General features: G+C 41.2%; 2 protein-coding genes across 3 annotated transcripts in view; both read left to right on the forward strand.

Annotated features, from left to right (window-relative positions):
* The first annotated feature begins 3,423 nt into the window (after positions 1 to 3,423).
* LOC130708515 (uncharacterized) lies at positions 3,424 to 3,522 on the forward strand. The gene has a single exon (XM_057549290.1). The coding sequence runs from the start codon at positions 3,424 to 3,426 to the stop codon at positions 3,520 to 3,522; it is 99 nt and encodes a 32-aa protein (XP_057405273.1).
* A 608-nt stretch (positions 3,523 to 4,130) lies between these two features.
* The window catches only part of ABL1 (ABL proto-oncogene 1, non-receptor tyrosine kinase), a 140,178-nt gene continuing 126,677 nt past the window's right edge, over positions 4,131 to 17,631 (forward strand). For both annotated transcript variants that reach the window (XM_007194491.3, XM_007194494.3), the window contains exon 1: positions 4,131 to 4,271. In XM_007194491.3, the coding sequence (XP_007194553.2) occupies positions 4,136 to 4,271 (136 nt within the window). In that variant the 5' untranslated portion in view covers positions 4,131 to 4,135. The remainder of the gene's footprint in view (positions 4,272 to 17,631) is intronic.

A 17,631-nucleotide genomic window follows, 5' to 3' on the forward strand; every position in this document is an offset into this window, starting at 1 on the left:
GTTGAAAGTTTATCTTTCTCACTTGGTCTCCCAAGCTGCCAGCCTCTGCTGTTCATTCAGTATATTCTGAATAGTGATTACCTACTAAGTGGAAATATATAAAGGTCTGAAAGCACCTTTTGGTGATTATCCACTTTCTGTGGCCCACTAGAGGGTGCCCTTGTTAAGTGTAATTCCAGTAGGTGTTTTTTAAAAAAAGCTGACGTTTTTACACGGGTACTGAATCCCGGTAGCAACTTGTGGGTTGCTTTGCTTTATAAACATGAGGACAAAATTAGATTGAACTGAATCACTTTTAATAGAATATATGAGCTTAAAGGGATTTGTTCAAATTTGGCAACATTTATTTACTTCTGACTGTCAGGTATTTGCTGGGCTCAGGATTCTAGTTTTAAGTCCTTAAGACTGTCATTCTACAGTGTTACACAGTGCATCTGTGGAAGAAAATATTACAGTCTGGGCTTGGGGTTCACCTAAAACTAGTGCCGTTGGCTTCTACCCAGACTTTAGGAAGCATAGTCTCAATCTTTGTGGGAAACAAGATCCCATTTGATCCTCATGATAACCTTGTAAAGTTTGATATGTCCCCCATTTATAAATGAAAGCCATTCACAGAATTAAAGTGACTTCATTAAAGCTCATTAGCAACTATGAATCAGTAGGTTTAAGCTCTAGAGAGGGGTCATAAAGCAACCCTTTAGAGAATGGGTTGGACTGATTGTGAAAGGTTATGGGGTACAGAAATTTTATTTCCAGCATTGAGACCAATACTTGGTTTGGATTTTACTCATTTTACTTATTGCCCGTCCCTCCCATGTCTGCTCTGGGAGGACAAGGATGAATCCGTTTGTGTCCCCCCCTCAATTGTATCCCAGCACCTAGGACAGTGGTACACAGGGGCTCAACAATGCTTGTGAATGAATTATTAGTTTAAGAAGTGTGGGTTAGTAAGAGTTCTGATTTGATTGCTCAATTTTAAACTAAACTAGAGAGTGAAGAATGAAGATGTGTAGGAAATGATGAAAGCATTAATAGGAATAAAAAGCAAAATTCAAAGAGAAAGATTAGGGTGATAATCAGGATAAGAATGGGTGAGTAAAGGGAACAAAGTTGTTGAAGTTTGAAGAGTGATCTACAAGCCAGGACCAAGTCTGTCAGCCAGACTATTTAGTGATAGAGCAAAGCTAACCCAATTAACATCTAAATATGAATTCCACTTCTAAATTTGGGCACACATTTTCATATGCTTCACATTCAGTACCTCCAAGTGACTATTTTTTCTTCAAGCCAATATCTATAAAATTAGCACCATTTCCCAATCCAGCAAAAGTATTTCTAAAATACACAACTCAGTAACTGAATGTACAACACCCGTAATGCAACTGGTTTCCCCCTACTGTCAGTAGCAACTTCTAAAAAATCAACTGTCTGACACTAAGTCAACAGTTACTTGATACTGAATGGTACAGTGGAAAAATCAAGGGCTTTGGAGCAGTATCAGTCTGGGCTCAAATAGTGACTTTGTCACATCACTAGGCCAGTGACCTTGAGTAAGTCACATCTCATTCGGTTTCCCCATCTGTATATGGGGGAAAGCAATCCATGCCTCACTGGGGCTAGAGTGAGGATTAAATGAGAATAAAGTTTATGAAAAGCATAACAGCATAGTATAGACTAGGTGTTGTAATGAGTGGATCCCCTTAGAAATGGGTATATCCGGAGAAGGTAGGTGCACTGCTCTGGGGAGACATGGAGTGAAGAACTGGGGACAAGGGTACATTTTAGTTGCATAAAATGGGTTATGGCAGGTGTGGGTTTGGTGTGTCCGGGTCATCGGCTAGCTCTGTAGGCCTACTCAACAATCTCGGCTAACATGTTTTCATGTAAATATGTGTACACCTCTGAAATTAGATTGTTTAATCTTCCCCCCCCCCCCGCCCCAGAAGTTAACATACATCACTGTGTGAGTTTGAGATTAATCTCAAAGGTTCCTTCTCACCCAAACATCTACGATTGTGCTTGGTTTTGCCTCCGAAAGGTTCTTAAATGCTGTTTCTTTAATGGGTGAGCTTCCTGATACTCCAAAGAAAGAATTCGTTAGCAGAATGTCGGACGCTTTCCAGTTGTCTATTTTTCGCTAGTTCTAATATTTATGCTTCTTGGAGTAAAGGTGGAAGTCGGGGGTGAGGGACGGCGGTGAAGTCACCAAATACCTCGGTTTCCAGGGGCGAGCTAAATTTTCTCTCCTAAAGAGGCTCAAGGAAGTAATCCAACTCCAGTCTGGGGAAATCCAATCCGCAGATTTCCCCTTGCTTTGGTTCCTCGCCGGTCTTAACTACCCGCTCAGGGGAGCCATCGGCCAGCCCTACGCGAGGCCGGATAGAGTCCACCGGCTCCCAGGAGGGCGGGACCGAAGCTCAGGAGCTGGGAGTAGAAGGCAAGTCCCCGGCGAGCGCTGACAGGGGCTGGCGCCGCAGGACCACAACTCCCAGCACGCCCTGCGGGCTACGCCGAAAGTGGTTGGCTGGGAGCTCTAGCCGTACTGTCCCTAACGGCCAATGGGATGCAGGAGAGTGATCTGACCCGGATTCTCGGGGACCAATGGCAGTACAGGGGAGGCGGGAGCTTCCTTACCACTCACCTTGCGCTCGGAAAAAATACATTTAACAGGTGGTGCGGGGCTGGGCTCCGGAGGGCAGGAAGACTAGAGCCGAAAGGCGCGGCGGCGTCCTAGAAAGCGGTGCCGGGAGGGTCCCGGTCACCTCGCGGCGCGCACCGGACGTCACTGGGGGCGGGGCCGGAGGCGGGGCCTGGCCTCGTTGTGAGCGGCTCGTAATCCATCATGGCGGCCGCGGGGGTCGGTGACCGTCTCTGAACAGCGCTGGAGCCGGAGCCGGTTCCCGGGTCCTGCGGCTGAGGAGCCCTTCCGTTGTCCACGGCCCCTACCTGCGGGGGGAGGTCGGGTCCTGCGACGGAGACCGGGGGATGTGACTGCCTGGCGGCGGCGGCCGTAGCAACGTCCGGGGCCGGGGGAGGGGGTGTTTCGGGCAGAGACCCCCCAGGCTCGGAGCAGCTGAGGCAGCCGGGCCTCCTCCCCCCTCTCCGCCCGCGACCCGCCTTCGGGGCCGCGAAAGTCTTTCGTCCCTTACAGCCCCGCCCCGGCTCTGGGACCCTCGGGGTGGTCTCTTTCCCCAGACCTAGGACACCCCGTTTCCTGAGGCGTGGAGGAGCGTCGCCCCCGGAGTAAGCCGCCCGTGCCTCGCCCCGGCAGCCTCCCTCTTGCCCCCGAGCCGCTCCTTGCTCCGACTCCCGGCCCCAGGTTTGGCCTCGGAGCTCCCCATTCAGATCCCATCCCTGCTGTCAAGGGGCCTCCCCTTCCCCCCAGGTTGCTCCCGTGAGGCTCTAATGCCCTGACTTCTTCCAATGTCACCTACGGCCCCCTTAGTCTCAGCCCAGCCAAAAACTTTAATGCAAAGGAAAAGCTTGGACTGGTTTCACAGGCCTTTTAAAAAGCGGACTTAAAAGTTGCTGGCAATGCATTCCTTCTCGTCTGAGTGGAGGGCCAGCCCTCGCTGAAGTCGGGGTGACCCGTGTCCTTTTCCGGAGAGCAGGGTAGAGAAGCAGGAGCGGCAGCTAGTGCAGCAGGAAGTTTGTCGGAAGATGAAGACACCAAGATAGGGGCTGGGTGACTTCCCCAGGAAAAGTTCTGGAGGAGCATCCAAACACGATCAACGTTTCCTTGATGTGTGGAAATCGACATGACTTTAGCCTTACTGACCCTTGTACAGCATACCCTGTGAATATTTCTGTTTAGGTTTTTCTCCTTGAAAGGGAAGAAACTTACTCAGCCAGTAAAAGACACTTAAAATCAAGAAACTTTGGGATCACATCGCAATTACATTACTTCGAATTGATAAACTGCGAATATAATCTGAACTCCTCTGTTTACATATGTCAACCTAAAATCTTCGCTTCCTTTCACTGTGGAAGATGTCTTGTGATTGACCTCAATTACTGACTTGTGGAGATGCGGTGAATGTGAAATCCCACATATAGATCGTTTTCCTTCTAAGCTCACTGATCATTCTGAAAGATCTTGAACCCTCTTCTGGAAAGGGGTGCCTATCGTTACTTTATGGGGCAGCAGCCTGGAAAAGTTCTTGGGGACCAGAGAAGGCCAAGTTTGCCTGCCCTGCACTTTATCAAAGGAGCAGGGAAGAAAGAATCATCGAGGCATGGGGGTCCACACTGCAATGTTTTTGTGGAACATGGTGAGTGCTTTTCAAGCTTTCTGGTCCTGTTTTCAGCTTCGGGATGCCTAAGGAACTTTTGAACCACAGCACTTGTTGTCAGTTCTTTCCAGTTTTACTTAAAACTTCTGTTTCTGTAGTTATCTCTTAGTTTCTGGTGGAACTTTCTTTGTATAAGAAAAAGTTACTTGGTGACACTGGATGGCTCTATTCAAAATCTCTTTGAGTTGCTTATTTTTGCCTGATTCCCCTTCTAACTCACTGTTGACCTTGGGCAAGCCATTTTACTATTCCACCTTCCTGAGGAGGTTGGATTTAAGTGGTTTCTCAGGATCCATAGTCCACGATTCTGCTCTGATCTAACGCATGGGCTCTTCCTTCCCCTGCGGTGTGGGGATCTTTTACTACTTTATCTACAGGGAGCTTTTACCATATCCTCACAGGGGTTTGTGCTCCCCTCAAAGTTAAAAACCACAGGTCCTAGTTGACACTAATATTCTTGACCTTTTCAATCATAAGTAGAACTTGAAAATACTCACTTTGGAGCTATGTGGGAACAGTCGAGACGGGGGAGGCAGCATTCCTTGTGAATTGAGGACCCCCAGCTTCTAGTTATTGCACCTTACGCCAGGCCAGGAGTACTCCTTTGCCATGGATGGAGCTTTTTCCTCCTCCTCTCTCCCTGTTTCATGTGACATTTGGGGCAAGAAAGGTTGTCTTTGACATTTTTATGAACGTCACTGGCATTTGAGTGCCGACAGTACATATTATACTGGTCACGTCCAGTCATTTTGTGTGAAGTTTTAATGCTAAGTGTCAGCTTAGACTGATGTCTGGGACAGGGGACAGCCATGCGCCAGTTAATTAGGGTCCTGTTTGTACTGTCACAGCCTGACATTTTTCAGACTGTGTACTTTATATTAAAATATCAACTGAGCTCACCCACCCTATTAGCAAATGTAGGACGTGTGCAAGTAGCATATACTTTGAAATTCAATCACAAATACCCTTAACAATGGGTGACTACAGTGAACAAAGTTCTCTATTCAGTGAACTTGCATTTGACAGTTGAGATTGATTTTCTTAACGGAAACCGTCATCTAAATAATCTGAGTACTTGGATTTTACTTTGCCTTGAAACATTAGTTATATTTTAGCATTGGTTTTAGACAGGCGAATATAGTAATATGTTATGCCGCTTCCCAAATTCAGGAATTTTAAAGTGAATTGTTCACATTTTTAATTAGTGATGATCATGCAACCTTAGTGAAAATTGGTACAGACTTTTTGGAGAGCTTTGGCCAAACTTATCAGAATCTACAATGTACATACCAGTGACCCAGTAATCTCACTTCTAGGAAACTATCCTGGTATAGAACACTGTAGTGCCTTACATGTGTCTTATACCCCTTCAGGGGGTCCAGAGGTTAAAACTTTTCGTATTAACACAATACTAAGACGTTATTTGCACTCTTTGCTCTATTGGTGCAAAAGTAATGCAGGCTCCTAAGCATGAATCAAGGCTGTGGCAACTAACTATAGTAGCCATTGTACCCTTCATGCCATGCACTCATAGTAAAAAAAAAAAAAAAAAATTCTGTTTGGTTTTCACTTAAGAATGTTCCTGGTGAAGCAGCAAAAATTATTAATTTTACTAACTCTTGACTCTTGTGTATATATCTTGTTAATCTTCTGTGGATGAACGGGGAAGTAATTTTGTTTGCTGGTTGTCTTCTAGGAAGAGTGCTTGGGCAGTGGTTAGTTGCAAGCTGAACTTGCCACTTTTTTCATGGACTACCATTTTTACCGACAAACTATGGTTATTCAGATTAAAAAATGTATAACAGAGTCTTTCAAGGAAGACAACTGGTAGTGTCTATTGTCAATGATAACATTTTTGCTTTCCAGCGAAAATTAGGGTTTTGGAAAACTTGTATCTGCTACTGTGATGTAGAGATTGGTGGTAATATTTACAAATGTGCTATTTTGATATCTTATAATGGAATGTATTATTTGGAAAATCTACATAATTCAGTGAACTGATATTTTCTAAATGATCAACACATGATGTTATAAAATTAGGCACAGGTAAAAAAGATTCATTCAAGGTGCAAGATGGACCATTGGATTTTAATGTAACAGAATACAAAAATTAATTGATAGAGTTTTAGATTCTACTCAAAACTAACCTTTAAGAAACTACCACTTAGCGAGTTTGGTGTAGCTTCAAAGAACAATACCTACAATTATGTATAAACAGGGGAAAACAAGTTATTTTCCAGTGTTAATAAACTGTTTATTTTTAGGTGAACAAATGAATAAATGATTTAAATTTTTCAGTTTAAATTTATACTGTGGTAAATATTGGTGAGATAACCTATATAAACAAAAGCACTTTGGGGTCCTATATAATTTTCAAGAGAGTAAAGTGGTCATGAGATAAAGTTTTAGAACTGCTGCTACAGAAAGTTTATCAAGAAGTCATATAAGGGCGTGCTCAAAAAAAAAAAAAAAAAAAGGAAAGTCAGATAAGGATGTGTATTGCCAGCATACTATAAAGTACCAACACTGAAAGATGCCCATGTAATGGTAAGTGGAAAAAAGCAATTTGGGGATCAGTCTGCATGGTATGGCTCTATTTTTGTAAAACAAAAATTAACTATTTATTTGTACATGCACAGAAAAAAGTGTGGAAGGATTTAGACTGACATAGTGGTTAATCTCTAGGGAATTGGGATTTAGGTGGAACAGCACAGAGAACTTTCACTTTTTACTTTGCATTTGTGATATTCCAGACCTTTTACAACATATTTGTTTTATTTTGTAATACCCAAATTATGAGGGTTTAAAAACCAAATTGGTGGCATCCCAACCAAATAATCACTTCTTTGTAGCACCTTTTAATGAAAGAAGTTGCCTAGATCATGTTTTACTGAAGACAAGTCAATTTCTTTGGACTTCGGGTGTACTTTTTCTAGGGGAACAAATGGTTCTTGATCTCTCACAGGCTGATCTTTCTAGAGTTGGTTAACATCCGTATAGACTGGATTAAAAAACTCGCAGCCATAACATACAACGTTGAACCAGACGTGAATCTGGAAGCCAAGAATAATGTTACGTGGTGGTGGTGAACCTGAAAGGAGTGGGCAGATGGCAGCTTTTTGCTAGGATCTTTCAGGGTCAAAGTGCTGGTCATATGTACAGGGGAAAAAAAAAGGAAACCATGATATTATTTCAGGGACCATATGTTCCTTCCAAATTTCAGTGTCTTGACTAAGAAAATTCACTTTTATGAAAGCTGGTAAAACAGGATTGAAAGCATTCACTAGTAAACCTGTTTACCTTAGTGTGTCCTTCTTTCTTCAACAAATATTTATTGAGCTCACACTATGTTCCAGGTAGTGTTTTAGTCATTGGTGATACATTAGTGAATAAAAACGCTTCCTTAAACTTACATTCTAGTGGGTGGAGACAGACCATAAATAAGCTAAATAAGTAAAATATAGAGTATATTAGGTGGTGGTAGGTGCTGAGGAGAAGAATAACATAGAAAAGGGGGCAGGGAATATTGGGGGGGGTGATTTTAGTTAGGGTGGCTAGAGAGGCCCCACTGAGAAGGTGGCATTTGAATAAAGACCTGAGGAGGGAGATGAGGGAGCAAGCCATGGAAATGATGGCTTTCAGGCAGAGGGGAATCAGGGCGCACAGGGCCCTAGGCAGAGCTTGCTTAGCAGGTTCACAGAGAAGCCTAGAGTAGCTGGAGCAGAGAGGGCAGAAGGAGAGTTGTAGGGGATGAAATGGGGGGTGGGGGGAGGTGGCTGGGGGAGAATGTGGCCTTGTTGTCCATTTCAAGAATTTTGACTTTTACTCATGTGTTGGGAGAATTTTGAGGGAGGAGTAACAGGGCCTGATTTACGCTTTAATAAAATCTCTCTGGTTGCTACGTTCTGAAGGAAAGCAAAGGAGGAAGGAGGGATTCCACTTGGCTGTTGATGGCACTACCCTGGATGAGAATGGTGAGGCTTGGCCCAGGGTGTGGCCGTGGTGAAGGGTCAGATTCTGTGAATATCTGAAGGCACGGCAGACTAGATTTGCTCTTATATTAGATATGAGACGTGGGGTGTGGGGGAAGTCAAGCGTTTTTGGACTGAATAACTGGAAAAATGGCGTTGCCTTTTACTGAAATGTAAACTAGAGGAGCGGGGTTTGGGGAAATGGGTTGGGGGATGAAGATCTGGAGCTGAAGTGCGTGTTAGGCAGCCAGGTGGATATGACAGATACACAGTTGGGTCTACAAGTCTGAATTCAGGGAAGCAATCCAAGTTGGTGAGAGAACCTGGGAGTCACCAGGTTCTAGATGGTATTTAAAGCTAGGAGAATGGATGACATCCCCAAGGGAAATCTCCATGTATGTGTCTTTCATATAAGTAAGGTGCTATTCAGTAGTTTATGATATTAAGACTTTACATTTTTATATAGGATTAGTTTGAATCTTTTGTGTTTTTTTTTTTTTTTTGCGGGGCGGGGGCGTCATTCAAATTTTGCATGGGAATGATTTTTAAATCCTATATCTCCGTGGGTTTTTTTTCCTCTAAATCAGAAAGTTGCAGAGTTAAACAAAAATTGCACACAATTTTTCCTGTTTTTCTTGGTAGTGAATATTTTTAATATAAAATCATTTCAATTTTTAAAGTTTTGTAATGCTTTTCTAGTTAATGCTTTAAAAAGATTGAAGCTTTTTTTTTTTCTCTACAAATTATTTCTGGATTTTCTAATTTTAAGTTAGTACATCTATGTCCTTCAAGGTATTACTTATTTAATTTGTTTATATCAGATGTTTTGCTGTGACCTTAACTGAAAAATGATTTTAAGAAATTGTTTACTCTCGATTTAAAACTGTTTTCAAATAAAACTTTATTCAAGGTAATCGAATAGGAACTTGATAGATCAACACTGTAATTCTCATCACTGTTAAATTATACTAAGCATTCAAACACATCAGGAGGTGGGAGAACATACAGCTATTGAGTCTTATAGGTATTAAAGTTCAATCAGATCCTTAAAAAGAGGTTGTTTGGAAAGATTATATCCCTATATTTATGTTGGGTATTGGGGTTGTGGTACATGAACTAAGAAAATGCAAAATTGTATGCTTGTACATTTTTTTTAAGGCATCCTGTTATTTTCCATAGTCTAATACATTTTGTATGGTTTCTTGTTTTTCATGAAATCTTATTGCCCACTTTAAGAAATATGCTTATAATATAGAAGAATACAGAAATTTCAGTTATGGGATAAGTAACGGAGGATGATCAAAGATGATTTAACACAAAGAATTTTTACCTTATTTAAATGAAACATCCTGTTAAAGAAAATAATAGAAATTGGAGAAAACAAGAAAGCATTTTGTATTGGTTAAGATCTGTGCTTCAGATCTCCGTGTGATAACCGCTGGTGTGTTGTGAAGTGTGTTGCAAAGAGATAAATTTTATGAGTGGGAGGAAAAAGGATGAGTTAACATGATTGAGTTAGGAATTATACCCATAGGAGTATGTCAGGCATATTATCTGGGTCTACAGGATAAAAAGATTAAAATTGCTACTTAGATGATGAGCTTCAGTAAAAAGAAGCACTCCCTTAAAGTCTTCTGTGTGCGTATTCTGCAGTTCCCTGACTCCTTGCCTTTTTGGTGGTTGTGCCCCTGATGTCACTCTTCTGTGGGTTCAAAACCCACCTGCCTTTCAAAACTTTGCTTGGGTCCCACTTCCTTCTTGAACACAGATTTTGATGTGTTGTTTTTGGAGTGTTTATTTCCCAGATATTTGGGAGAGTCTAGATATCTTACTGATTTCTAACTTAATTCCATGTGGTCAGAGAACATTCTCTGTAAAATTTCAGTTTTTTGACATTTTCTGAGATTAATTTTATGGCCCAGCCTATGACCTGTCTTACTGAATGTTCCATTTGTACTTGAAAAGAATATGTGTTCTGCAGTTGTTGGTTGTAATTTTCTATAAATGTGAATTAGATCAAGTTGGTTGACAGTGCTGTTTAAAATCTTCTACAGTCTTACTTATTTTTTGTATACTTTTCTTATCTGTACTTTTGCTAAGTTTCTTTTTGGTCTCTTTTGTTACTGAGCGGGGATGTTAAAAATCACAGCTATGATAGATTTTGGGTTTTCTTTGCTTTTAATTCTATCTTAAATTTTTTTTTTAGCTTTTAAAGTGTTTATTAGAAAACAAAGATGGCAGGGGTGGGGGAAGGAGGGGGCTAAGCAATTAACTAAAGAAGCTAGAAAAACAAAGTAATCCCACAGTACACAGAAGGAAGAGAATGGTAAACATAAAAACAGAAATTAAGGGACTTTCCTGGTGGCACAGTGGTTAAGAATCCGCCTGTCAACACAGGGTACACAGGTTCAAGCCCTGGTCTGGGAAGATCCCACATGCCGTGGAGCAACTAAGCCTGTGCGCCACAACTACTGAGCCCACATGCCACAGCTACTGAAGCCCGCGCACCTAGAGCTCGTGCTCCACAACAAGAGAGGCCACCACAATGAGAAGCCCACACACTGCAACGAAGAGTAGCCCCCACTCGCCACAACTAGAGAAAGCCTGTGTGCAGTAATGAAGACCCGACACAACCAAAAGAAAAAAAAAAAAAACAAATTAAGAAATGATAAAAATACCAAAAGCTGGCTTTGAAAGAAATTTGTAAATTAGGTGAACGTCTAGCAAGATTGATGAGGAAAAAGAATAGGCATACATGAGCAATATTGAGAATGAAAATATAACTATAAGTATTCTGTTAGTTTTTGTTTCATGTATTTTGAAGCTCTGTTAGGTCACCAAAACTTAATTTTTTTTTCTGTTTTTCAGTTGGGATACTTTCTGTTGATCTGTGTTCAAGTTCACTAACTCTTCTGCAGTTTCCAGTCTTAAGTTTCTTTAAAATTTTCATTTCAGATATTGTCATTTTAAATTGTGAAATTTTCATTTGGTTCTTTTTTATAGTTTGCATTTTTCTATTGAGATTCACCATCTTTTCACTCATTAGGTCCATCTTTTCCTCCAAATCCTTGAAGGTATTTATAATAAAGATCTGTCTGTTTATTTAAATATCCAGGTCATCTTGGGGTCTATTTTTATTGATTGCTTTTTCCCTACATTATGAATCACATTTTCCTGCTTCTTTGCATGTTTAATCATTTTTTATTATATGTCAGACTTATGTATGTTACATTGTAGGGATTTTTGGATCTTGTCTTACTTTAGAGAGGTTTTCATTTTGTTTTGACAGGAAGTTAAGTTACTGACATACTCTTTTTGACCCTGAAGTTTGGTTTGTGTTTTGTTAGATTGAGTCTATTTTGGATTTATCCTCAGTTCATAGGCATGACCCTTACTCTAGGGGTCATTCTTTTTTTTTTTTTTTCTTTTTTTTTTGGCTGCGTTGGGTGTTCATTGCTGTGCGCAGGCTTTCTCTAGTTGTGGTGAGCGGGGGCTACTCTTCGTTGTGGTGCAGTGGCTTCTCTTGTTGCGGATCACTGGCTCTAGGTGGGTGGGCTTCAGTACTTGTGGCTCGTGGGCTCTAGAGCGCAGGCTCAGTAATTGTGGCTCACGGGCTTAGTTGCTCTGTGGCATGTGGGATCTTCCTGGACCAGGGATCGAACCCATGTCCCCTGCACTGGCAGGCAGATTCTTAACCACTGCCCCACCAGGGAAGTCCTAAAATTCTTTTAAATTAAAAATTTTCTTTCAAATTTTCTTTGATACTTAGTACTTGGTTCCTTGATGGTAGAGACCAAGTTCATACATCTTCATGGGTCAAGCACTATATTTTTTACAGGCTAGATGCTCAGTAAATATGGAATTGAATCTAGTTAAGTGATTTTTCTCAATGCCCCCTCTGTATCATGAACTGTGTCAGTCTGGGGTAGGACAGCAGACTACCCCAGAACAAGGGGGCAAGGTAGCTAGCCAACAAAAGACTCTTTGTGTCCAGTTTACAATCCTGAGGACCACCATTGGCCATCTGCTTGGGAAAGTGGTTATTGCCTTTGAATCAACAGTGTGGGGTAGATCCAATAAACGGGCTGAAGTAAGGGGATACTTGTTCAATTTGATCTTGGTGGTTAAGTGGTGGGGAGACCCCTGTTGGAGCCAACAGTACCTTTCACCTAGGTTCTCATCTTTTTATGCCAAGGGCTGCTTGTGGCCACTAACTGAATCTGGAAATACAGTATAGCACAGGAGTATTGGGCTGAATTTATAGTAATACCTAAACTTAATTGGAACCTTCACTTAAATAGATTTTATTTTTGGCATTTTCACTTTTATGAGAAAGAAAGAAAGGCAGCCAATCCAGTATTAAGAATTTGGTCAAAACAAACAACTCCTGAATTTGCCCTGGTATTGAGTAGATTCAACCTCAACTTCTGTACTTTCTGCTTCTGAAATATCATTTAGTAATTCATGGTTTTATTGGTGATTCTGTAGAATCCTGAATTACAGAGGGTGTTTCTTATGGATGTGTAAAGATCTAAATATTTTAAAAGCACTTTCATATACTTTTTTGGGGGAAATCTATAATGTAGATAGGATAGATGTTATTCCTCCTTTTCAGTAGAGAAAACTGAGGTTCAGGGTGGTGAAGTAGTGTTTTTAGGATTATATTGCTGATTCATTATAGAGCTGGGGTTGAAATCAAGTGTTTTTTGATAGCTTGAGTATTTTTTCTGTCAAAAACATTACTTTTTTGAAGATGGACTAATGCCTTTTGAAAATCTTCACAACGTTGAAATGGAGCAGTGGGGTGTTTAGATTTAGAATGCATCTAATCAAGAAGTTTATTTATTTATTTATTTATTTTAAAGGATTTTCTTATTTATTTATTTATTTATTTATTTTTGGCTGTGTTGGGTCTTCAGTTCGTGCGAGGGCTTTCTCCAGTTGCGGCAAGCGGGGGCCACTCTTCATCGCGGTGCGGGGACCGCTCTTCATCGCGGTGCGCGGGCCTTTCTCTATCGCGGCCCCTCCCGTCGCGGGGCACAGGCTCCAGACGCGCAGGCTCAGCAATTGTGGCTCACGGGCCCAGCTGCTCCGTGGCATGTGGGATCTTCCCAGACCAGGGCTCGAACCCGTGTCCCCTGCATTAGCAGGCAGATTCTCAACCACTGCGCCACCAGGGAAGCCCAAGAAGTTTATTTTTTTACTGCTTTGTGGAATATGTTTTTGACACTATATTGAATATTCTTACCTTTTGGTAGTTGGGTGTTTGGGGATGCTAGTACATAACAAAGTACCTTATTTAGGCATTTATAACTTATAATTTATGCTTTAATAAATTTAATTTTATTGTTCATAATTTTAGAAACCTATAAATTTTCCATGCTTTGTGACAGTTTTAAATTTTATTTTAAAATTTTTAATAATTTCAAATAGTACAATTTCTGATTTAACTACAAAACTACATTACATACATTTAAACTATAAAACTATATTACAAATGTCTATTCTGAGAAGCTTGCTTCTATCCCAGGCCTCTCTATCCTTTTTATTCCACTACTCCCTTTGGGAAGCCAGTTTTATTAGTTTCTCTTATCCTTCCAGTGTTTCTTTTGCAAATATATATTTATTAAACAAACGATAGCATGCAGTATATACTGTTCTGTACTTAAAAAATTTTTCACTTAATGTATCCTTAGGATCTCTCCATATTGGAATATAGATATCTTCATTCTTTCCGTTGGCTTCTGTTGTATCCCACTGTCTTGGAAGTACCATTGGTTTTTCAACTAGTCCTCTGTTTCTGGATATTTGGGTTGTTTCCTGTCTTTAGCTATTATGGACAAAGCTGCAAGAATAACCTTATATCTGTCATTTTATACTTGTGCAGGTATAGCTGTGGGAGAGATTCCTAAAAATGGGAGTACTGGGCTAAAGGGTAAATGCATTTGTAATTTTTATTAATAGCTAGATATTACTTAGTAGATAGTAGTAGCAGATAGATAGATATTAATATGGATACTATGTTGATAGCTATGTTCCCTTCGAGTGATTGTATCCCCAGAGCCGAGCTGAAAGAGTGTTACCAAGTTTTGGGACTTTTAAGTAAGTGATAGTATTTTGGATTTACTATGGATTTAATTAGTAGCTCTCCTATGAGCTAGGTTGAGCATTTTGAACATGCTTAATGGACATACATATTTACCTTGCCGTGAACCATCTCACCAGGTTCATTATGTGGCAAATGCTGAAGTAGGGAACTGCGCAGGGCCAGGTTGGTTGCCTGCACAGCATCTGCTGTCCTCTGATCCGTCACTGCCCGGGTATCTCACAAGAAACAGCCCCATCCCAGCCTCCGGAGGGGGCCTGATTAGGTGGTATCCAGCCGTAGCTGTACATTAAAATCTCAGGAGCTTAAAAAGACTTCTGTCCAGGTCCCACCCCTAGGGAGGATTTAATTGGCCTGGGGAGATGACCGAGCATCAGTTTTTTGCTTGGTTTTCTATTAAGGAGAGATTTTATTCAAAAAGTTTATTGCGAGGGAGGGTAAGGGACTATTGAAATAGAACGCTCTGACCATAAGGGCTGCAAAGTGTCCCCTTGTTTTTGTTTTTAATTCTCCAGGTGATTCTAACAGGCAGCCAGGATTGAGCACCCCTGGTCTAAGACAGTCATAGCATTCTGAGTTGACCCAGTCTGATGGAAAGCAAGGCCTTTTCTTCCCTGGAGCTGGGGGTGGACCGTCTATGCTTCTGGTCGTCAGTGTAAACCTAGAGGGCAGCCAGGCTCAGGCTGGAGCCTGAAAGCCTTGGGGGGGGTTGGTGTTGGGGGTGGAGTAGGGGAGGGAGTGGGCACAACGTGGGGCTGCTACGCCAGCTTGCCTCTGGACTTTGAATTATGTGACGTCGTATGTTTCCTTATAGTTTAAGTCATTTTGTGTTGGGTTTACTATTACTTGCACCACCGGTGTTCTCGCTGAAAAAGCAATACATTTTAACTTGATCAATTATTTCACCTTTCCATCTTTTGAGAGAAAAACGACAGATTCCATTGACAAATGATGTTATAATTCTTTATATTTGTTAGGCTCTTAATTTACATACCACTTTCACACTTGTTTTTATGTTTTGTAAAATTGGCAAAATCCTGTGTTATAAGGATATTCTTACTTCTCCCTACCACAGTGTACTAATTATATCCCTGAGGTGTATTGCTGGACTGCCACGTTAGAGCAGCACTTTGTTAAAGATAACGCGTTATTTATATTGTCTTAAAACCCAGTCCTGGGTTGGCCGTGCGGCCTGGCCGCTGCCACTTCTCGGGCACTGACTGGCTCAGCCACTGCCAGCCCTGCTGTGCCCCTACAGCCTGGCTTGTCCTGCAGTTGGCACCTCCAGCTAACGTGCTGAACGCCGGGCAGCTTTAAAGAACGCAGGACTTCTGGCTTAAGGACCTTTTATGTTTGTTCCAGACTGTGCTTCAAGGAAGCCACGGGGAGAGTGGTAAAGCCTGCTGAGTGCTCAGGGGGAAAGGCTGGTCAAGGACTCAGCTCAGTTCCGGTATCTACCTTGAAGAATGCTTCTGGCTACTGTTTGCCTAAATGTTAAAACAGCTTCTACCTCACAACAGTGTCTGTTCTTGAGAAATGACGGTCAATTAGGAGGAAAACCAAAAAAAAAAAAAAAATCCCAATGCTAAGAACCTCATAGCCTAAGATATAGTCAGAACATTGCCTAAGGGGAAAGAAATGTCATGATAATGTTTGTCTTTCAATTGCCCTTCCTTCCGGAGGCTGGCAGTACTGACAGGTGACATTTGATGAGTGCGTACTATATTCAGGCACTAGTCCAATCACTTGTAATGTATTAAGTTATTTAACACAACAACAATTTCAGATATTTTTAACAGCAACGAAAAAATGGAAATTAAGAAGTGATCATTATTAGCACATCTGGAAGGTTTGTTTTTGTTTGAGAATCGCATTTGAGGTAGTTGCTGGGATCCGGTGGTTTGTGTGGATGAACGATAACACATAAAAATGTTAAAACATGCTATTATGAGTAATAGTAATAGTTACTACTCTCCACCCCCCACTATTCAGAACAAAATATATTGTTCAGTGGCTACAAGGTAAGGAAAAATTTTTACCCTTAGAGAAATGTGTTGTTTTTTTTGGGTTTTGGGGGGTGATATGTGAGCCTTTTCAGTCTAGCAGGGAAAATAGAGCTCTTGAAATACAGAAAAGTGCATTGCCTCTGTTATGTGTTCGCAGTAAGCTGCCTGCATAGCCCTGTGTTACTTCGGCTGAGCCATGACATGTGACGTTTAATTAGTAGCACCCTCCTTGGCATTGTCTAATTCACGAACATGCCATCATGTCATTGTCAGTTAAATTAAATGCGTAGTGTTTCCTGAAAAAAATTTTTTTGAGGGCTCTTTTTTTTAAGTTTAATTAAGATATGGGCATAATAGAGAAAAGCCTTCAGGAAATATAAGAAAGATGTATTATTTTTTAAATAGCTACATTGTTTTTTATTTAAAAAAACATGCATTTCTGTAAATTATTCAAAGAAGATTTGATTCAGAAAGTAAAGCGAAGTTCAGTCAGCCTGATGAGTGTTACTTTAATTCCTGTTCAAATGAAAAGTAATCATTTCCTAGTAAAAGTAATACATGATCAAAGTAAGAAAAATGTAGGTGTCCTAAGAGCAGTTTTCAGGGTGCATTTGGGTTACAGTGTTTCCAACTTATGAAGTCATAGTTACTGGATGGATTTTTATAAGTTGATCAAATCCTGGTATGACTTTCTGTGTAAGTTCACATCATTGCTTTGTAAGAATGTGTAACCATGATGTTGATAGTGAGTCAGAAGGGCCAGTAACTTATGATTCTTTAATAGAAATGAAGTTTTTGTTTAAATTGGCTTGTTGGAGAACTTATCAGTAAATTCATAATGAATCCCGTAATGAATGGTCACAAATACACAGTCCAAAGAGCCATGTCCTTGCTCTTTGGGATGTCCTTTCATTGTAGGGCTGGAAAGAACTGGAAACTGCCTCCTTCTCTGTGCTCAGGTACAAAGTTCCTAAGCTAAGTGGGCGGCTGCTCTGCTCTGTGTGAGTGCTAGTCATGGGTCTGCCTGTGCCCACAGATGCCGTCGCAGACCCATGAGCAGGGATGCCAGTTAACCCACTGGAGAGCATGTTTTGGCCAAGAATTGTGGCTTACCCAGAAGAGGGCAAGACCACACCTGTCCTCAGGCATTTACAATCCAGTACAGAGAAAAACAAGAGAGAGGTGAGAAAAATGTAGTAAAAAGGAAATTGGGTGAGGGCCTAAGAAAAGGAATAAAGTAGGTTGGTTAGGATTGG

The sequence above is a fragment of the Balaenoptera acutorostrata genome, chromosome 6 (assembly GCF_949987535.1).
Source record: "Balaenoptera acutorostrata chromosome 6, mBalAcu1.1, whole genome shotgun sequence".
NCBI lineage: Eukaryota > Metazoa > Chordata > Mammalia > Artiodactyla > Balaenopteridae > Balaenoptera > Balaenoptera acutorostrata.